Source organism: Mytilus edulis, chromosome 5 (genome assembly GCF_963676685.1).
Source record: "Mytilus edulis chromosome 5, xbMytEdul2.2, whole genome shotgun sequence".
NCBI lineage: Eukaryota > Metazoa > Mollusca > Bivalvia > Mytilida > Mytilidae > Mytilus > Mytilus edulis.
This window is the reverse complement of record NC_092348.1, coordinates 27,817,531-27,841,221: the sequence shown is the minus strand read 5'-3', so window position 1 is coordinate 27,841,221 and position 23,691 is coordinate 27,817,531. Positions and strand designations below refer to the sequence as shown.

The window sequence follows — 23,691 nt, the reverse complement described above, 5'->3', positions numbered from 1 at the left end:
AAAAAGACAAAAAGACAAACAACAGCATGCAAGAAAATTAATATCTAGCTTTTAAAGAATTATAGATAAAATAATGTTCAAATTTACTATAATTTTGGCAGTCATTGTACTGTCAATAACTCAAAAGGTTCAAATTTTACTTTATCACATGCATCTCGCGAGAATAGGTTGTAAAAAATTTTAGCAAATCGAAGGATAGGTATTTTTTTGTTCCCATTTTTGATATAGCCATTTAATCCTATAGTGCAGAAAATCAAAATCCGAAATTCTATGTTCAGATGTAAAAAAATAAGATTTCCTTATGTTTCAATGATCAAAAATGAAAATAATATGTAAACTCATATATTTTTCTCATGTAGATATGCTTAAAATCGGCAGTATTTATCGTCCGCACTTTGCCGCAAACGAATTTTAAAAAAATACAAAAGCGCGCCATTTTTCAGTTGACGTCGGCCGACGCAAAATAGTCCAATTTTCGGCGTAGGACTACTGAGCGCCGCCGAATCACAAATTTTGCCGAAAAGGCACAACCGGTTGTCCTACTGTATTTCAACAATTAATGACTACAGCGCTCAAGGCCAACATGTTTGAAAATCAAAAACAATCCTTTTGAACAGCTGTAAAACCAAAAAACACTGAACTTTAAAGTGTTGCCAAATCCGAAAGAGGAATTGGGAAATTTGCTTGAAGGAGATACATTTCTTATATTTTTTCTATGATCACAACATGTCAGATCGATAGATGATGCTAAATACTGTTTTATATTATAATCGTATCTGACGAAGCAAAGTTGTTCTTTACACCAATATCTCAAAATATTGGTCTCAAATCGACAAATGTCATAGAAGAGAAATAAAATGCTGAAATGGGCATCTGGTTCAGTACAATGAATGCAAGTCCCTGAGTGTACCACCAGCTCAGTAGTCTGTACTATGTTATTAGCATCAAAGTGATTGCTTTATTAATTTTGTTGTTTTGGAAATCTTTTTTAAAATTATATCTTACTTTTATAACCATAAATTTACCAATGAACAATCAAAATATATATATCTATAAACACATTAACAAGGTTAGCCATTGTTTAAATGAAAGCCAGGGTTATAGAGAAAATCATCATTCTACGAATGACCCTTGAAAGATGAAATTTCCCTACCATTTTTTGTCTCTCATCCTTGTTCTCAAAACACAGCCTTTTCTACAAAATTAGTAACCGTAGACACACACTTTATTTAGGGTAAAGAAAAATCTCATCTAGAAAAAACAATGGTAAGTAACATCATCAAAATGCAGGGTTTGAAAAAATATTTTAGGGTTTGGTATTTTAACTAACAGTCGGTATTCCAATTGATACTTGTTATGCTTGATGACTTGTTTTGTATGAAGCGAAATTCATATTGAACCTTCTAATAGACAAAAAGCATCATGCATTATTATTCTGATTTGTAATCTTATCGATTGCGTCATATTTTCGATTGTGAATTTTTGACTGACTGAGTGTGGATTCACATGGCGGATGATTCGTGCCAGGGACTTTCTATACTATAGTGTAGAAAGTCCTTGTTCATGCATGACATAAGACTCGTACCCTCTATCTTTTTAAATTGAAGATAATTTCTTCACTTGTTTTGTTATGTAACTTATTTGTTTTATATGGTTTGTACCTTTTGTGTTTTATCTGTTTTGTACCTTCTGTGTTTTATCTGTTTTGTACCTTCTGTGTTTTATCTGTTTTGTACCTTCTGTGTTTTATCTGTTTTGTACCTTCTTTGTTTTATCTGTATTGTTTAACTTCTTTGTTTTGTCTGTTTTGTACCTTCTGTGTTTTTATCTGGTTTGATGAACCTTCTGTGTTTAATCTGTTTTGTACCTTCTTTGTTTTATCTGGTTTGAACCTTCTGTGTTTAATATGTTTTGTACCTTCTTCGTTTTATCTGTTTAAACCTTTTGTGTTTTATCTGTTTTGTACCTTCTTTGTTTTATCTGGTTTGTACTCTCTGTGTTATATCTGTTTTTTACTTTATGTGTTATATCTGTTTTTTACCTTCTGTTTTATATGTTTTATACTGTCCATGATTTTGATGAGAAAACAGTTGTATAAAGACTTTTATGAAGTTGTGTGTATCTAGCGTATTCTATAATACGTCTGGTATCTTAGAAGAGTTTTTACAGCTATACTGGGTTGATGCCAAGTGTTGCTTGATGACGTTTCGAGTCGTTTACGAGGGCATCCTCAACCCCATAGTCAGCATTCTGTTTTTTTTTCTATTACTGGGTTATATCTGAGCTCATTTAGTTACATCTTTATCTGATGACCATGTGCAAAGACAAATTGCTTTCGTTGGTTTCTCATACATAACCACTAAATATGACTTATCATCAGATTGTTTTAAACATTGGAACTATGGGTAAGTTGCCTACCGTTAATTAGGAACATCTTGCTCTTTCGAAACACTAAAGTTACAGCGTAGATTTTGTAAGGTGTTTGTTGACCATGCAGGCATTCGTTTTCTGTGTAGTGTTCCTTGACTGATGTTTGTCTATTCGTATTTTTTCTTCGGTCGTGGAATGGTTTTTTTCTTTTTATTAAACACAGGAGAATTAGGTCACCCTTATTACATAAATGCCTTTCTCTATACTTCTCTTTAATTTCTAGTGTTGAATTTTGGATGTATACTCTTTACAACTAATGTTTTAAAAAGTTGTACTATAAATGAACAAAGTTAAACGCTCACCGTGAATTATCACCCATGTTGTAGCTAGTACATAATAAATTAATTTGATATTTCCTGACAAAGGTGGGGATAATATCATGAATGTTATATTGACGCTTGACACTAAAAGAGTTTCTTCTAATTGCTGGCTAATCCCTTCGTTTTTGAAAATAAATTTATATATGGAAATGACACCAAAAATAATTTGTGACGTACACAATAAACATGATAAATTGAATATTATCTTTCGTTAATAAATGACGCCGGGAGACAATGTTCTTATCGTTTAAGTACGAATTTTCCATTTATTTATTTGTGACGTAATACACCTTAATTAATTTTATGGAAGAAAAGACTGACTGCAGGTTAACTATTCATTATTGAATTGCAGTCTTATTGACGTTTACCACATCTATATATATTTCAAATCAAATATTTTTATTGACACATATGTTATCTGTATGATATATTTGTGAATGATTGGTAAGTATGTATATTTATATCTATAAAAAAAAGACATCGTTTCTCCACTACAAAATCTATTACATCATCAACGGACAAGTCTAACAGCAAGACACATGTACATCATTGATAGTCTTACATATCTGCAAATAAAAAGAAAAAAACATGATATATACTATAGTCGCATCTGCACATTTAAAATAACCGCTGCTAACCAAAAGCTGAAGTGGCCTTTTTATTTTTGACTGGTAACTAGTATGCCTTTTTAGAATGATTCACTTATGATTTTTGATAGGCAGTAAAAGGAGTAAAACTAACATACTAATTTTATATTACTCCCGTGTAAAAATAAAGAGGGAAATTAAGATTTGTATTGGAATAAGTATTTAAATGACAATTTCGGCTATGCATGGGCATCACATTGAATCCTTTTTGTTTTATCAAAAGAAAAAATGTTAGGCATACAACTATGACATATGAGACATCAAACCTTCGTCAACAATCACCGTTTCTTGTTCGGGGCAGGCACCAGACATTAACACCGTCTGTCTTAATCTTAAGTTTTTATCTTTCATTTAATATAACCTCGTGATAAATATATTATTAAACAATTAAGTAGATTCCCCCACATGAGGCCCTTCTTATGTCTTGTAAACAAAACAGTTTTGCTATAATTTGTATTCAACATGCTACATGTGTGTTTCAATGTCTCTGACACGACAGGGTTGAAGTTAATTACTTCAAGTTAATTAAACATTTCTGGCAGAAGGTCGTTAGTTTGAGATGAAAAATGTCACCTTACAAATAGGTCGTTTTAACGTTTCGAATACATAAACACTTCATTAGTTAAATGTAAATATGTTGACAGTAGTAATAATTACACAACACATCTACCGTTTTTAAAGCTCCTAGTATATCTTTTTGTAAATATAATATGATCAAGAGTAAAGAACATTTATTGTTCAATTAATTGTTAAAAATACAAATTCTTTCATTTAAATTGCGACAAATGTTTGATATATCTGTATCCAAAGAAGATTTAAATACTGCCACATCGACTATATAAATTTTATGCCTTCGAAGAATAGAAATAACTTATAAATAAACTCATTTATGACAAAAATCAGCAAAGACCCACCGAAACAACATCTCATAAACAAATTTAATAATACTTTTAGATATTCGGATGACATTTTGGCTCTCAATAATGACGACTTCAGTATGTATACTAAAGAAATTTATCCTGTTGAACTTACTTTAAATAAAGCTAATACTAACAATGACCACTGCCCTTTCCTCGATCTTGATATCTATATCACTAACGGAAAGCTTAATACTACAATTTATGATAAATAAAGGCAACAGTAGTATACCGCTGTTCAAACTCATAAATCCATGGACAAAAAACAAAATCGGGGTAACAAACTAAAACTGAGGGAAACGCATAAATATAAGAGGAGAACAACGACACAACACTACAATGTAACTAAAACACAAAGAAACGGAACAAGCATCAGACAAAATCCCACGAGAATAACAAATATAACATCAAAACCAAATACATGAATTTGGGATAGACAAGTATCGTGACACGTCTTATCGCAATGTCAATTTACACTCAAAAATAAGAGAAAACAAACGACGCAACGTTAAATTGTAACACACACAGAAACGAACTATAACATAACAATGGCCATATTCCTGACTTGGTACAGGACATTTTTAAAGGAAACAAATGGTGGGTTGAACCTGGTTTTGTGGCATGCCAAACCTCGCACTTTAATGGCAATGTTAAATATAACATAGAAATGACAACATAATATTACAGGACTATAATACAAATAAATAGGAAAACGTATTAGACAAAGAAACACATGATTAATGAATAACAAAACGCATCAGGTTTAAAATTTAAAGAGATGATTTTTCATTTCCTATCGTTAATTATCCATTTTTAGATGGTGACGTTCCATTGTCACCATCTTACGGTGTTTATATATCTCAACTTGTACGATTCGCTCGTGTATGTAACAATGTTTTAGATTTTAACGAGAGAAATTTATGTATTACTGAAAAATTATTACACCAGGGTTTTCGATATCACAAACTAGTCAAAACAGTTACTAAATTTTATCATCGGTATAAGGACATCATTCGTAAATATAGCTCAACATGCAGACTTCTTATACGTTCAGGTATTTCACATCCAATTTTTTATGGAATTATTCTTTATAAAGCACAAAAATTTCAGTATTCACCTCAGAAACTAACAAAACCTTTAAATAGACTTATCAAGAAGGGGTATAGTTACGATACTGTTGTCAGGTCACTAAAGATTGCTTATTTTGGCGTTAATATTGATTCACTTATAGGGTCTTTGCATCGGAACTAAACACATTTATTAAAAAACCAGTTGTCGGCATGACACGGGTTATGTTCTTCTCATATATGTTATGATGGTATGATACTCAATCCCTAACGGGAAGGATTATGCCTGATATTCATATGATGAAATCATAATCTTTCAATCAGTTTAACTGAAGTCTGGAGCTGGCATGTCAGTTAACTGCTAGTAGTCTGTTGTTATTTATAAATTATTGTCATTTTGTTTATTTTCTTTGGTTACATCTTCTGACATCAGACTCGGACTTCTCTTGAATTGAATTTTAAATGTGCGTATTGTTATGCATTTACTTTTCTACATTGGCTAGAGGTATAGGGGGAGGATTGAGATCTCATAAACATGTTTAACCCCGCCGTATTTTTGCGCCTGTCCCAAGTCAGGAGCCTCTGGCCTTTGTTAGTCTTGTATTTTTTTTTTTTTAGTTTCTTGTGTACAATTCGGAAATTAGTATGGCGTTAATTATCACTGAACTAGTATATATTTGTTTAGTGGCCAGCTGAAGGACGCCCTCGGGTGCGGGAATGTCTCGCTACATTAAAGACCTGTTAGTGACCTTCTGCTGTTGTTTTTTTCTGTGGTCGGGTTGTTGTCCCCATTTCCATTCTCAATTTTATTTCATCATAGATACCAGGACTAAATTTTGTATATATGCCAGACGCGCGTTTCGTCTACAAAAGACTCATCAGTGACGCTCGAATCCAAAGAAATTAAAAAGGCCAAATAAAGTATGAATTTGAAGTTGAATAAGTAATCGTATTTATTAATGCTAAGGTATAATGTGGTAGAAAATAATATAAAAATCACCGGTTTCGCTCTAGATCTTACAAACGCATTGGGAAATTCAAAAATAATAAACGTTTAAAACCTTTTTTTAAAGGCCATAAAGCTAGACCATCACAAACGAAACTAAGAATTATAGAAAATGACCTTTTTTGAATTTGTGAAATTATAACCAAAAGAGCATAAACCGAACAACAAGACTACGATTCACCACAGACCACAAGACGAGGATGTGAACATTGAATGAAAGCTCCTTCAAAACTCACTCCTAGCATATTTACCTATTTCATTTATACAAACAAAAACCCAAAGTATCAATCAGAACAAGATGTCATAAGTAATCTACGAATCTATTATATAACTGCTGGTGAACGTTTTATCCCCGAGGGTATCACCAGCCCTTTGAATATCAATAATGTAGCCATTTTTATAAATTTCCTGTTTACAAAACTATGAATTTTTCGAAAAACTAAGGATTTTCTTATCCCAGACATAGATTATCTTAGCCGTATTTTTGGAATTTTGGACCCTTAATGCTCTACAACTCTGTACTTGTTTGGCTTTACAAATATTATGATATGAGCGTCACTAATGAGTCTTAGGTAGACGAAACGCACGTCTGGCGTACTAAATTATAATCCTAGTAACTTTGATAACTACTATATCCTAGCTTGCGTAATGCCAAAACATTTATAAGTATTGACGGGCCGGGTTGTAGGGCCATACTGTTCCTAAATGGAACGTACTTCATGCTCAGTTCTCACTGTTTCAAATATTCAAAGATAAGTCATTTCACAGAATCAATAAGTTTATTCGGATCGTTTTCAATTTACAAGTTTTAATGCTTCAACAGGTACAGCCAAAAAAATCTTTCTATCTTTAAAAGAATTAAGTACAAGGTGTTATTCATGTGTGGTGCAGAACACATACATGTAGGTTATGTTTGTATAAATCCAAAGCGTGATTGCATATAAGGGAACCGCGAATGATTTGGGGAAAATATATACATCAGAAGAAGGGTAGAAAAAAACATCAACGACCTAACAATTGATCTTACAATTCAAATTTGATGTTTATTTTATTAAGTGTCCACGTGTGAAATAGAAATACTCAATTCAAGAATAGGAAAAAGTAAAATATTTCTGTTTCTGTTTATGACATTAATTTTCAATACAATAGAAAGGCCGTCTATAATAAACTTATGCTAGAAGAAATGTAACCAAATTTTATGCCCAATTTCAGAAAATCATATACTGAAAATTTCCAAAACCATTTTATTTTAGGAATGAAAATACCGACAAAAACATCCAAAAGCCGTAGCGACTAAGTAATAGTAGAGGGTACGATTTGATTTAAATTGAATCAATTTAGGGACATAATAATAATTATTTTTACATGAGATATTGTAACCACTTTTAATGAAGAGTAAAGATATGATAATATATGTACCTCCTCTTTCAAAACAACAGATTCCTATTCCATCATCTGATCCAGTCATGGACTGGCAACCGAACCATCTTGGCCATGGACAACCTCTCCATTTTCCATCACATAAGAAGGGTCTTCGAGTATATGGATTTCTTAGATAAAATCCACTTTTGCACAGTGATGAATATGGGTCATACCATCGTCTTCCCCAATACTGGGAAGTTACTACAGGAACAAAATATATGAATATTTATATTAATCGAAACAGCATTGTTTCACATTAGTAAACGCTTTGCATTGTCATATTTTGGTTAATAGAGAATCTGATCCGTTGAAATAAATTCTTTTTGGCGATTGGTTCTTTGAAGAAATTAATTTACTAGTCGATAGGACACAAGAGATTTTCTCGGTTACTTTACTTAGACGTTTTAGTCTTGCAAAAATTGTATTCGCGTATCTATTCATCAAAACACTTCAAATTTTATCTCGTGTTTTGTGGTATAAATAAAAAAATAGATGTTCACTGCATCAGAGGTTGATAATTATAATAATTATAACCGATGTACAAGACACTTGTTTAAATATCAAATGGGTGTAATAAACAAATATTGAGTAAAACCCCCAAAATCTGAAATAAAAGGGACTAGCTTCCATCTGCCTTTTTTTTTTTTTTAAATTTCAAATTAATTTATATATTCTTTTTATTTGTTTCTTTTAGGTTTCGTTTTGTTTCTTTTTTTTTTCTCGTTTCGGATCGTTCTTAAAAATCCTTATATTGATTATTTGATATTTTTTTATCAGTTTAAAGTTGTTCTGAATATGTTTTGCAATATTTATTTCTTAAATAAATAAAAAAATATCTTACCAGTTGATGAGAGCAAAACAAGGCATAGCAGCAACAAGATGGCCTTCATTTTGTTCAATCAATTATGCTGCTAGCCGGACTACTTTTCATCAGGTAACAAAGAAACTGTTAAAGTATGCAGACCATAATTACAAACTTAATTTGCATAATTCTACACTTGACTCATTTACATACATTGTGTTAAAGATAAGATATCTGATAGTGGTCTGTTTGGTTTAACATGCTGTAATTAAAGATGACATTTTCAAAAAATCATGTTTAATTTTTATTTATTACATGTATTACTGTAATTAATTTTGACACTAAAAATATACATTGTTTGTCATATACATTCACAACTTCTAGATTATTTTTGTCCTAAAAATGAAGAATATAATTTAACATTGGTGCTCTGGAACCTTGCAGTACAAAAATAAAACACATTTAAGAAACTTTTGATTGGCTATTGATACGAAGGCTTTTGAATGTGAATGATTTACGGCTATGTCATGATAATGATTTTGTAAACCTTCCATTTTTGTCGAGCCATGTGTTCGCTTATCATGTTTATACAAGAGCAGATGTGTGCATAAGCAAACGGTATATTTCTCTAAAAATATTCATTCTACATACACAATTTATTCTGTTAAAATAGTCGATTTTTGCGCTTGCTTCAAATCGTTATCTCTGCGTCAAAGTGTTTGGTTTTAGGCTAAGTTATTTAACGCAATTTGTGCGTTTGTTTTTCATGCAATCTACGTCAGAACATTACGCTAAGTAATAACATTTGAATGAGAATACTTACTAAATGACTGCTTCGATAATCATAACGGTTTTTAAGCAGGGTATGAACATGTACATAAGCATGAATATCGGTGTTTGACAAAAGAGAAGCAGTTACAATTACTTTATCAGTTCAAAACTGAAAGGATTCAGTTAGCCCATAAAACGTTTAATGTAATGACGTGATAAATCAGTGTATAGTAACAGAGTATTTCTGGTAACAGAAATGGTATAGACTGGTATCCAGTCGTTATTTGATAAGCTTGACATACCTTATAATTGTATACTCCGAAAGATACGGAAGTTTAAAATTCAGTTTAAGGAGGCTCGAGGGTATAAAAATTTCAGCAAAAAAATAACATTATTTTTTTCATTACAAATTTTATATATTACTTTACTAGTTGATACTTTATCGTATGGTACAAAAATCATTCAAATAATTCAATTCGTTTTGGCCCCAAAATGACTTTTAAAATGTATGTATCATTGAAAAAGCTCAAAATTATCTCCCTTTGGCACTAAAATTGAAATATATTTATTAAATCATCGGTGACCTATATTTTTTATTATTATTTTCAAATAAGCTGCACTTAAACTAAACAATTTTACAATTTTAGCGATTTCTGTAATTTAGTTCTTTTTTTTATTTCGATATTACCTCTTTTTCTCCTATTAGTTCAACAGAAAAAAGGACTTTTACAAAAATGTATGCTTCTTCCGAAGAAAGATTGTGAGTGTAAATGAATGGTGACGCCATTTTTTTTATCTTATTTTTCTATTAAGTATAAGATAAAGTACATTTATAGATAATTATAGCGAAATCCTATATTAAGAAAACAAAATGATTTAGACCCGCGAGCCCCCTTAATCTATACTTTTGATAAAACATCATTCAAAATCTTAAGCCGGCTATTTGTTTTATGCCTGTCGTCTTTTTTAAAATGCAGATAAGGATTCTGATATATTATGTAAATTTCTTCTTTATTTCATGATAAATTAATATTTTGTCATAGAACACTAAAACGAGTTTGCATATAAAGTTGCAATGTGAAAACATAGGAAAAGTCTATTGGGTGTGTATAGGTTAGTATATGCAAAGGTTTATACTATCAGTCCGAGGTGATTCATACCCTTCCATTGACCATCCAATTTAACCCACATTTACAACTGAAGTTATCTTTTACTTGGTCTATTGATGGCTTATTTTGGCTGACTAGTTGTTTCACAGGTGTTTGTAAAACGAAATTCATAAACTAAATTAAATGTCATGTAAATTTTTTCACTAATATCACAAATGTATCATAGCTTTCATATGTGTTCTGTTTATGTTGGAGATTTACCAAATCTTGAGTTTATGATTTCCGAAATTAATTACCGGCTTATCAAATATACAAACTAGAATGTTTAAAATGCCCTTTACTCTGCAATGAAAAGGGGGTAGCTGTTGGTAGGTATATTAAGATAATGAAGGTTTTACTAAATATTATGAAATAAAATACCAAACTCAAGTATATTCCAAAAGGAAAAGTCACAAAAAACTAAGTTATGTCATGTTTTTTTTTTTTTCAATTATATACACGGGGCCGATAGATCGTCTAGCCAATATGCAATTTAAGAAACAACTAACAATAAATCATTTATAATATTACATGTTTGGATTTTTTTTATTGTCTGAAAGTAAAGCTAATTCTTTGTCAAAATATAAATATGTGCGGCACATTCCCTTCAGACAGACGTTATCACATTGATTTTTTTTTCAATTGATGATAAAATGAATCAGATTCCTTGAAAATGTTTTAAAATGCCATCACGATGTTTCTCTTGTTTATATTACAGAATCAAGTTTCTCATCCGAAGGTTTCATAGGACATATCTTTTTGTAGACAAAGTTACAGAATACGTAGTGATGGATGACTACAGTACTAAAATTAAAGTGTACTTTGATAAATGAATAAATAACATAATATATATTTAAAACATTTTAGTATTTTTGTCCAAACAAAATTTAATACCAAGGATTTTAATTATAGCTATAAATAGGAGATACAAAAGCCATTGAGAAAATTAATTTCACCAAATTCTTATATTTTGGGAACACAATTTTAGTCTAAAAACACCTGGCTATTTTTGTTCGTAATATCTGATTACTATACCATGCCATCTAAACCTCGTGGTCATTCATGTATAGTTATTAAAAACAAGGAAAAAGTGTGTGCAATGAAACGTAAAAGGTAAATTCAAGCAATTTGATTGGACGAAGGGATTGTAAATATATGCTAACTATATGATAAACTACGACTTATTTTACCGAGAATAGATGACATTTACATATAGTATAGCGAACGTTATGTTAGTATGTAAATTCATTACAAAATACGAATAACCATTTGAATATTTCATAACACACCTTATATGTTAACTTCCACCTAGTTAAGACTTGGGAAAGATTTGATCGAAAAAAATCATTAGATAAAGGCAACAGTAGTATACCGCTGTTCGAAATTCATAAATCGATTGAGAAAAAAAATCTGGGTTACAAACTAAAACTGAGGGAAACACCTCACATATAAGAGGAGAACTACGACAATTAGATGACAGACAATGTGCTGAAAACTTCCCAAATAAACCAAAAAATATTCTTTCTATACATAAATCTTTGGTCATAAGGATATCGTTTACATTTATAACAATAATGTTAGCATATCTATTGTTTCTAAATCTCACCGTCGCACCAAAATATATATTTCTTTGTAATTATATGTATTAGTATTACAATATTTAAAATTCAATCTTAAAATTCAATCATTTTAATCATGAACAAAAACTAAACTTTTGTGGTCAACTGTATATACAAAGTATATATGATAAATACAGGCGTACAGAAGTACACAGCTGTTCAAAGGTCATAAATCGATTGTGAAAAACAAATCCGGGTTACAAACGAAATGTATGGTCTAGGAAAAGCTATGTTTTTTCATCAAGACATTATTGTTGCATCTGTGAATCATTTGGTGTATGGTGTACTATAAACTTAAAGGGTAGTAGTTTACATGTTTTTGTCGTTTTGTAATACCAACGATGTAAATAACCCGTCTGCATATTCTGACGGTCAGAACTATTTACCCGGCGATGAATACTATGTATAGCAACATGAAAAAGGTTCGCAATAATGTTGTTTTGAACAAATATTAGAATTTCCATTTGAATATCTCTTTTAATGTTACTGTCAAGTTTATAATTTTAACAGCTTCCCTTCTTCGATGTTTCTTCTACTTGCATATTAACTACTGAATCAGGTATTATAAGGTAAATTTTAAATCATCACTGTTTTACACACACCATCATTTTCACATTTATCCATTCCGTCGTTGTGTTATTATGCCATGGTAAATGTTTGTTTACATATTTGTTTGTTTTTATAGTGATTAAGATAATAGCACAATGTTGACTGCTGTACCCCTATTTTTAACATTTTCCCTTATTATGTCTGTTTGTTTTGTTCACACATCGTTGTAAATATTATGTAATGACATGCGAATTTCATACAAGTGAGAGGTTTGGCTAGGTTAAGCTATTTATAAAACCAGGTTCAATCCACCATTTTCTACATAAGAAGATGCCTGTACCAAGTTAGGAATATGACAGTTGTTGACCATTTGTTTGATGTGTTTGAGCTTTTGATTTTGCCATTTGATTAGGGACTTTCTGTTTTGAATTCACCTCAGAGTTCTGTATTTTTGTGATTTTTCTTTTAATTGATAACATTTATAAGATTTTATGGACCTCCCATTTTTTTTAAGTTGCCTTAGATTTAGGTATTTTTCATATACATTTTTATGATTTGATTGACCATATGTGAATATCTGTTTCATGTGTCACAGGTGATCACATATATGTTCCAATTGCCGTATACACAGAATGTCCTGTTTTTATTGAATATGACAGTATCGAATGCAATTTATGATAGGAATTTGACTTGCCATAGTTAACATGACGGGTGCCATCAGTGGTGCAGACTCTAGTAACAAGTCAGGAATGTGTTTGAGCTTTTGATTTTGTCATTTGATAAAGGGCCTTCCGATTTGAATTTTCCTTGTAGTTCTTTTTTTTTTATTGTTTTGATTGTTAACTTTGCATCTACCTGTCACATTTTCCAAAAAATGTTAGAGTAGTTTCTTTTAAAATATCTTGAATAGATATCAACTTTCTGATATCATCGGAAGGGATTTCTCTTATTACAAGTATGTTACTTATAAATGCTGTTAAACTTCAAGTGACTATTTCCATGGAACCGAATTTTGACTCTGAAATTTACATTTTTCGACTGGTTACCTACACTGTGGTTTAGACATCCTGGTATTAAGTCAGGAAAGCCAAACGTAAAAGAGTAAAACCAAGCTTTCAATTGTTACAATTTGTGGGAGAAATTAACTGCTTAATATTTTATATACACGACAAAATCATCGAAAAACAATAAACTTTTCCCTCAAATTACAACGATTAGATGTTTAATTTTACTTTTTTTTTCGGTTGCTCTTGACTAAGTAACAGGATGTCTTACCACAGGAAAAGTACCCTGTCGTAAAAATATTAAATCCTGAAGCAAAATCTGGTAAGTTGAAAACATACTATTTCAAACAAATTCAGCAGAGTTCCTTCACTGCCGAATTTTGATCCATATGAGCGACATGATGAATAATGACAGGCTCCTGACTTTAGACAGGTTCATAAAGGATGTGTCGAGATCTAACATATTCATGAGCACTCAACCATCACCTAACATGGGGTGATGGTGTATCAGTACAATATATAAACAAAATAGGAACATCAGTAATGTTGTAAATGGTTCAATATTGGTACGAAGCACCACTAAAACGACAAGAGCAGCCAAAAAACACCTACATAAAACCATAGCAAAAAATAAAAACGAACGTTTCTCTGAAACGCTGAACTATCACATCGTATTTGTTATAGACATTTAAACTGTGGGATCGCCAATGTTTCTAAACGTATAAATCAAATAATACAAATAACTAGCAGAGGGCTGAACCTTGAGTTTTAATTTAAATGTTGAATGGTTAAAACATTTTTCTACTGCACATGCATGAACTTTACTCTTATTCTATTCATATCCCCACTGGAAGGCCTCTGATATATTTAGTGAGCATAAAATCATTGTCGTTGTCGATAGCCGATGACAAAAAAGTTAAAAGGTAAATGATTCAGTAGTATTACCAACATGAGTATTGCGGTTGTCTACACTTTAACGAGATTACCTCTAAATGTAATCACAGTTACTGAAAGCTACTAGTAATTCAAAGCCAATACCAACTAGTAAATAAATCATGATATCCTAGACTAAAATATCAATTAGTGTACATCGAACGGATTAGACTAAAGTATCAATTAGTGTACATCGAACGGATTTAGAGTTTAGACGTCATGAACGCATGTTTCTGTGTTATATATCTTTTCTCACGATTCTAGTGGCTGACAAATATATAAAATGCAATTAAATAGACCGGTCATTCATTTATTTAAGAAAACCAAAACATAAACGACTGACAAAATGAAAACAACAAAACAATGATAATGTTTGACATTAAATAATGGTGATTACATGTATATCACGAGATGAGTCGACCATCTTTAATACTGCATTCTGGTCTTGGTTCACATCACGGCATGCACTACCACTCAATCCCCAAAATGCGCTGACGCTGTCGCTGCTGTCGTAGTTTGTTGTTTTTATTTAAACATTGTGTCTGCAAACATAGAAATAAAATATGTTAGCAAATTGAAAAAAAGAAGTTAACATAAGTTATAAATATAATGGAGTTTGATGCTACTGTCATACAAACGAGAGGTTGAGCGCTATAAAACCAGGTTCAATCCACCATTTTCTACACTTGGAATTGCCTGTACCAAGTCAGAATATGACAGTTGTTTGATGTGTTTTATCATTTGATTTTGCCATTTGATTAAGGGACTTTCCGTTTTGAATTTTCCTCGGAGTTCAGTAAAATTGAGAAAGGAAATGGTGAATATGTCAAAGCGACAACCACCCGACCATAGAGCAAACAACAGCCGAAGGCAACCAATGGGTCTTCAATGTAGCGAGAATTCCCGCACCCGTAGGTGTCCTTCAGCTGGCCCCTAAAATATGCATAATAGTACAGTGATAATGGACGTCATACTAAACTCCGAATTATACACAAGAAACTAAAATTTAAAATCATACAAGACTAACAAAGGCCAGAGGCTCCTGACTTGGGACAGGCGCAAAATTGCGGCGGGGTTAAACATGTTTATGAGATCTCAACCCTCCCCCTATACCTCTAGCCAATGTAGAAAAGTAAAACAATAACAATACGCACATTAAAATTCAGTTCAAGAGAAGTCCGAGTCTGATGTCAAAAGATGTAACAAAAGAAAATAAATAAAATGACAATAATACATAAATAACAACAGACTACTAGCAGTTAACTGACATGCCAGCTCCAGACCTCAATTAAACTGATTGAAAGATTATGTCTTCATCATATGAATATCAGGTACAATCCCTCCCGTTAGGGGTTTAGTATCATACTATCATAAAATATATGAGAAGAACATAACCCGTGTCATGCCAACAACTGTTTTTTTAGAATTAAATGTGTTTAGTTCCGATGCAAAGACCCTATCAGTGAATCAATGTTAAAGCCAAAATATGCAATCTTTAATGACCTGACAACAGTATCGTAACTATATCCCCTTTTAATAAGTCTATTTAAAGGTTTTGTTAGTTTCTGAGGAGAATACTGACATTTTTGTGCTTTATAAAGAATATTTCCATAAAATTTTGGATGTGAAATACCTGAACGTATAAGATGTCTGCATGTTGAGTTATATTTACGAATTATTTCCTTATACCGGTGATAAAATTTAGTAAATGTTTTGACCAGTTTGTGATATCGAAAACCCTGGTGTAATAATTTTTCAGTAATACATAAATTTCTCTCGCTAAAATCTAATACATTGTTACATACACGAGCGAATCGTACAAGTTGAGATATATAAACACCATAAGATGGTGACAAGGGAACGTCACCATCTAAAAATGGATAATTAACAATAGGAAATGAAAAATCATCTCTTTTATCATAAATTTTTGTATTAAGCTTCCCGTTTATGATATAGATATCAAGATCGAGGAAAGGGCAGTGGTCATTGTTATCATTAGCTTTATTTAAAGTAAGTTCTACAGGATAAATTTCTTTAGTATACATACTGAAGTCGTCATTATTTAGAGCCAATATATCATCCAAATATCTAAAAGTATTGTTAAATTTTTGTATCAAATGTAGTTTTGATGGGTCTTTGCTAATTTTAGTCATAAATTGTAACTCATAACAATACAAAAACAGATCCGCAATAAGTGGTGCACAGTTAGTCCCCATTGGAAATCCAATAACTTGACGATATACGGAATCTCCAAAGCGAACAAAAATGTTATCAAGTAAAAATTCAAGTGCATAAATAGTATCAAAGCATGTCCAATTGACATAGTTCTTTTGTTTATTGCTACTAAAAAATGATCTAAAAGAGTTTGAACATATGTACTCGCATTCCGACTTTTTAAATGCCCAGTTAATTAGGGATGTGAATTTTTTCTTAATAAGAATATGAGGCAAAGTGGTATATAGGGTAGAAAAATCAAAACTTTGAACAGATTCAAAATCACCAATATATGCATGCAATTTATCAAGTACTTCCAACGAGTTTTTGACACTCCAAAAGTAATTAATTCCACTATTTTCAAAGGCCTTATTTGAACAATTTATTATCAGGTTTTTTATTGTACCAAGTGTACTAGTAAGTAAAACAGACAATTTAGTAGTTGAACAATGGCTGGAAGATGAAATAAATCTATATTTGTAAGGTTTTTTGTGCAGCTTCGGAAGCCAGTACATAGTTGGGACTTTCATTGTGTTTGGTTCTGATTGTAAAGAAGTAGCTAAAAGTTTATGTTTGTTACAGATGTCGTTTTCTGAAAATGAAGTCAGTTGGAATGTTGGTGAATTCGTGATTTCCTTTTGCAGAACCTCTATATAAAATTTACGTCAAACAATAATGATATTATTAGCAGCTTTATCAGCCGGGACAAAAGTAGTTTTGTTATTTTACTTTTTTCAACTATATCAAATCAAACTTATTTAAAATACTGTTGGAAAAAAAACCAATGAAATCTTGTTTTGTTAAAGTTTTGCATCTACCTATATAGTTAAAGAAATATTAATCATTTATGTCTCAGTTCTATCTATTGTATGGTAGTGCAGGATATTCAGCCGAAAACTGATAAACAAACTCATCATAGATACCAGGATTAAAATTTCATATATACGCCAGACGCGTGTTTCGTCTACAAAAGACTCATCAGTGACGCTCAAATCACACAATGCTAAAAGGCTAAATAAAGTACGAACTTAAAGAACATTGAGGACCAAAAATGCCTAAATGTTTTGCCAAACAAAGCTAAGGTGATCTATTCCTGAGGTAGAAAATCCTTAGTATTTCAAAAATTCAAATTTTGTTACCAGTTAATTTATTATTATGAACATATCAATGATAACTCAAGTCAACATAGACGTGCTGACTACTGGGCTGATGATACCCTCGGGGAAATAAATCTCCACCAGCAGTGGTATCGACCCAGTACTTGTAAATAAACTCATCATAGATACCAGGATTAAAATTTTATATATACGTCAGACGCGTGTTTCGTCTACAAAAGACTCATCAGTGACACTCGAATAAATAAATGCAAAAAGTGGCATTAGAGAAAAAGTATAACAATAATATCGAGCCCCAAGATTAATAAGAAAAATAAGTCCATAAAAACTCATGGTATCAAACGCTATCAACCAACCAAATGAGTGAAAAAAAAACAACTGTCATAGTCCTGACCTGGTACAGGCATCTTTCAAAGAAAAGGGGAGTTAAACGGGGTTGTAAGGCTTACTAAACTTCCCACTTGCATGGCAGTTGTTTATTGTTTCGTTTTGTTGGCAACATTGAATGAGCCATCCGTACAGACATAATAGGTTAATGTGACAATAATTAGGCAAAAACAGTTATACCATGTATCTTAGGGCTTGCAATGTTTCGGTGGTGTTCCTGGTAAATACCCGAGACATAACAACTTTTGTTTGTAACAACTACAAATCTACACTGGTACCTTAATTAAGACAACAACGTTTTATAAGATGCCAGTGTCAAATGGTTACCGAGTCATGTATACTTATGCCGGTATAATGTTTCTTCTCTTTGGTAGGGTTGTTGTCTTTATGACACATTCCCCATTTCAGTAATCATTTTTTTGAATTTTCGCTTGACCACAAAAATCCACTTTGTCAACTAATTCAACAATTGAGGTCAAAGTTAGGGAAACACTTTTTGAAGCAGATGTGAACTTTGCAAGGATCCAATATACCAAATATGGTTATCCTATGTCTTATGATAATTGAAATATTTATGTGATGAAACAACTATAGTGTTTAAGCACCAACTGAATGTCCCGTCGTCGCAGGCGAGACAATAATAGCATTAGTTTATGATATTGATTGAAAGAAAAGATATGATTTAATGACTTTAGTAATCTTACATAATATAAATGATTTTAAAGTTTGATAAGGTCAGGGTATTGCAATAAGTGTTGAAATGCTTTGTTTTTATATATTACTATACCATCGCGTATACCAGATAAGAATACGATACAAAATTACTATATCGAACCTACTCTCAGTGGTTAGACAATACTGTATCATTATCATTAACCATTTGTCGACCAAAAGTTTAAAATACTACATACTGGTCATAATAATCCCTTGATGTGGTGCCTCAGTTAAACTTGCAACTAAACAATATACAATGATTTTGTTGGTCATCATTACATAATATGAAACTATATTTAACAGTATATTACCATTGGTAGTTGATAAAACTGAAACTGAGAAACTATCAAATAGGAATAGAATTTTACCTAAATATCTTGCATAGGCCATGGTTTTAGCACAACATCTGGCATGTCCATGTTCGTTCATACGACTGCATACTAGCATGTTTCTTTGTTGTTGTCGCTGCTGCTGTCGCCTTCCTCCACCCATACCCATCATTCCCATCATTCCCATAGGCATGCTTGCAGACAACATAGAACTTGCAGCTTGACATGCATTTGGTGTTGCGGGATTACACAATTGATTGGCAATACTTGGTGTTTTTTCACATGCCCGATGTTGAACATAGTTTCTTGTACCCATAAACATATGTGGCATATCACTATTCATAGCCATTCGCATTTGCATCCAGTTGTTCCCTGTACCTCCCATTAAAGCTGAAGGATCGATTCCACCACCCATCATTCCAAATCCCATTCCCCCTCCACCCATGCCATTGCCCATATTATTCATTCCTTGTCCTGACATTCCCTGTCCGTGTCCTCCCATTCCATTGTTCCCTTGACCTCCCATTCCGTTGTTGCCTGGTCCTAACATTCCGTTGTTGCCTTGACCTCCCATTCCGTTGTTGTTTTGTGCTGACATTCCTTGACCTTGACCTGACATTCCGTTGTTTTGTCCTGACATTCCTGGATCATTTACCGTCGTTCCATGGACTTGTCCTGTCATGTCTTGACTATGTCCTGACATTCCGTTTCCGGCTCCTGTTCCCTGAGGTCCTTGACTATCCATTACTCCTGTTCCCATACCATTAGAAGTCATTGAGTGTGAAAAGGTCATTACGTTTGGATTACTCACAGCTTGGCCATTACCATTTCCAGAACCAAGCAACCTTCCCGTCCGCGATGGAAAATTACGTCTTTGGTTGGAGAGTCCCATCTGTTGCATATGTCCCATTTGCCCTTGAACGATTCCATTGCCAACTGAAATTATATAAGATAATAAAATAAATTAAGTAAATTAAGCACATACATTAAGGGTCACGGCTTTTTTGTTGTTGCCTCCTTATTAGTACATGACATCTAATATTCTAATATAACTTCAAATTTACAAAAATATTTCCGCATAAAAAGTGTCAACATGTAAGTAATGACTATATCACCAGTTAAAAGTAGATTATACAAACGATTAGTTTATGTATCGCAAAGACTATATATATACAGAGATAATGTTGTCTTGACGGTTAATATCAAAGTGATATGAGTGCAGGGTAAGAACAGTGTATCAACTAAAGTTATTTGGAGAACTGATTCTTATAAACACGTGAGTGTTTATATTGAATGGTTACCATTTTATTTTAAATGTATTTGATCTGATATGCATGGCAATATACCATCTTTGGAACACACGCTCCCATAAGATATCTTTGAAACATATATTTGGAAATGAAACAAGAACTCCCTCAAAATGGTCAGATTGAATGACGGTTTAATATAGTCAACTACAAATGATAGCAAATAAATTTGTCAAGTATTAGAGCTTTCTGTCAAAGGGTCGATTTGAAGTCGTATTGTCTCAATACTCCAAAAAACTAGTCGAAGTGCCATCACTCCCATTAAAAACTCATCTGATAAAAGCAGTTTAGTATGAACTCTTTCTGTCAAATGGTTGCTGAGGGATTGCATTCACAAGGTGTTATAATACTACAAAATATGACATACTACAAAATATGACAATCAAAAAGCCATAAGTCCCTAAAGAAAATTAAAAATGACGATGTGGTCAACGATATATAATGTTAAACAATCCTTCAAAGAATGAAGACTGATTCTGGTACACGGTCTTAGAGATGTTGCATTCACAAGATGTCATTGTCACAATACTATTAAAAAAAGGTCAAAGTCAAATAAATCCTGTAATAATGGTGGATTCAATTTGACGGTAATTATAGTCATCTACACTTAATGGAAAACAATATTGCTTATAATGATATCTTTATGTTAAATGGTTGCAGGGATTTGTGTTTACAAGAGGATATGATCATTATACTCCAATAACAGAGAGTCCAAAATCCAATAAGCAAAGAAAGCAAAATGGCGGTACAATATGGTCAACACACAAAATGACAAATAATTCCATCAGTAATAGATTTCTATTAAACAGACTTAGATGAATTGCTTTGACATGGGAACACCCTTTAGACAAAACGATATCACTTGCTTGCTTGTATTTTATATTATTGTTATCATTTTAACTAGTTTGATTTGATTTTTGCGTTTCTCCTATTCATATCAACTCGCAATTGACAAACACAAGGATCTTTAATATTCTAGGTTATTCAAAATATGTATCGTTTTCTTCAAAGATATTTGATTCAACTAAAGGAAAGAAAGAAAAAATCTACTGTGTACATTTAGCTGCTGAATTCCCTTTTACAAACAGGAGAAATAGGTATAAATGTGTTAGTATATTCTGCTTATATTCATTCTTTCAAAAGTTTAGCCGCCATGGTGTTTATGATTGATTTCGATAAAATTCCTTAAGCATATGCATTGAAGAAATTCCTAATCCTATATAAATGAATTTAAACTTTAAACAAACGCCAAAAAATGTGAAACAATAGTTGCAACCACTGTTGATTTTTGATAATCAACTGTTCATAAGAATGATATGAATTATCCTGGACTATACTTTAAAGTCAAATTGTAATGGTATATAATATATTTTTATTTGGTACTACTAGTTTATTTTAAAAGGATGAAAACAAAAAATCCGGAAATGTAAATCGTCAATCGTAATATTTATTATATTTCAATCACCAGTTTATGCAACTAGGTAACTGTGACATTACCTAACACCCAATGACTCTAAAACTAAAGTGAACGTTGTCATATAATATGTGACTACAAATCAAAATAATGTTGTAGAAGTATCATATTTAAGATCCTGAAAATTTATACTGCTGAAATATTTTTAAATAAGAATATTCAAGTCCGAATGATTAAGCATCCGCGAACAACCTTCCTGTAAACTTGTCTACTTTAGTACAGTTGGACCTTGACCTTTGACCCCGAAATCAATTAACAGTATATGTGACAATATTTTCAATACCATCGATATCCGAGTTAAAGTAAATGAATAAAAATCTGGAATCAAACTCGACTTAAATACTGACGGACTTATTAAAACATATTTACTCGACTAATTCGTAGCATGAAGTATAAAAAATATAGCCGTTAAACTGCAGTCCTTTTATTAATTAATATAGCAAATAGAACAAACTCGGTTGTTATCTGCTCTTTGGTCGGGCTGTTTTCTCTTTGACATATTCCCCGTTTCCATTCTCCATTTTATGAACGATAAGCCTATCTGAAATGTTTTCTTCTATTTCTTTTTAGTAAAATATCTGTCGAATGTTTCAATGAAATATAGTCACAGATGCAATAATACTAAAAACTTGATCTAAATTCAATATAAGAAAGAAAATAATAGCTATTCTTCAAATATTAAAGAAACTGGAATGTTTACATTTATTAAAATTTAGTGTGAAGCCATTTTATTCATAGCAACATTTACTAAACAGGTCATAACATTTATTCTTAACAAGTTTGATGTTATACATAAAGAGTGTTTATCAATGGAATGTTACTTTTTAAAAGTAAAACTGGAAATAAGTAGTTAGAACAAAATATCTTACCCAAAGTTGTGAGTCCGAACAAGCTAAGGAAAAGATATGGGTCCATTGTTAGAACTGTCGAATAATATCTAGGTGTGATCTAAAAAACTACATTATTCATGTTTGTCTTATAACAAATGTTTCTCACGTCATGGGGGCTGTCTAGAACACTGCATGCTTTCTTTATATGACATAAAAACGTGACGTTTTAATTAAGCATAACATATATATATCTGCTTTTTCATATTTAATTTATTATATTGTTAATTATGATTAGGTTTGTAAGAACAAAATTTACCTGTGAAATTTTCAAAATGTCAAAGTTTCTTTTTTACATAATTTGCATTAAAAGTCATAACTTGATCATTCAAATCCAAAAGTACGTTTTGCCACATCAGGAAATAAAAATTGAACAAAGTTTGCATTCATATATAGAAAACCACACTTTTAAACTTACATTATAGTCTCATTTATAGCTGATAGGTTGTGTCATATAGTTCCAACTAACAAAAATTCAATTCTGTAATTTCCCTGTTTACCGTGTCTGTAAAGTAGCCATCGTAGTAGTAAAATTATTTTAATAATAATAATATGTTAAAACATATGCGTACTGACATTTTCACTAAATTTTTAAAACTGTTTATTTGAAAAATATCAGAGTATGCATA

At 31.8% G+C, this 23,691-nt stretch overlaps 1 protein-coding gene and 1 long non-coding RNA gene across 2 annotated transcripts; both read right to left on the bottom strand.

Moving 5' to 3' along the window:
* Positions 1-3,233: 3,233 nt before the first annotated feature.
* LOC139523337 (uncharacterized) lies at positions 3,234-8,811 on the bottom strand. Its single transcript, XR_011664598.1, has 3 exons — positions 8,651-8,811; positions 7,807-8,010; positions 3,234-3,316 (listed from the first exon to the last, which is right to left on the bottom strand). It is a non-coding gene; the product is annotated as an uncharacterized lncRNA (long non-coding RNA).
* Positions 8,812-14,924: 6,113 nt separating this feature from the next.
* On the bottom strand, positions 14,925-23,201 carry LOC139523336 (protein no-on-transient A-like). The gene is made up of 3 exons (XM_071317217.1): positions 23,045-23,201; positions 19,434-20,330; positions 14,925-15,177 (listed from the first exon to the last, which is right to left on the bottom strand). The coding sequence occupies exons 1-3, from the start codon at positions 23,088-23,090 to the stop codon at positions 15,161-15,163; spliced, it is 960 nt and encodes a 319-aa protein (XP_071173318.1). The 5' UTR covers positions 23,091-23,201; the 3' UTR covers positions 14,925-15,160.
* Between the last annotated feature and the right edge of the window lie 490 nt (positions 23,202-23,691).

Excerpts from the sequence above, each read along its gene's own strand:
- LOC139523336 (XM_071317217.1), bottom strand. The coding sequence starts at position 23,090 with ATGGACCCATATCTTTTCCTTAGCTTGTTCGGACTCACAACTTTGG. Across the intron at positions 20,331-23,044 it reads GTTCGGACTCACAACTTTGG|TTGGCAATGGAATCGTTCAA; the intron begins GTAAGATATTTT and ends ATATAATTTCAG.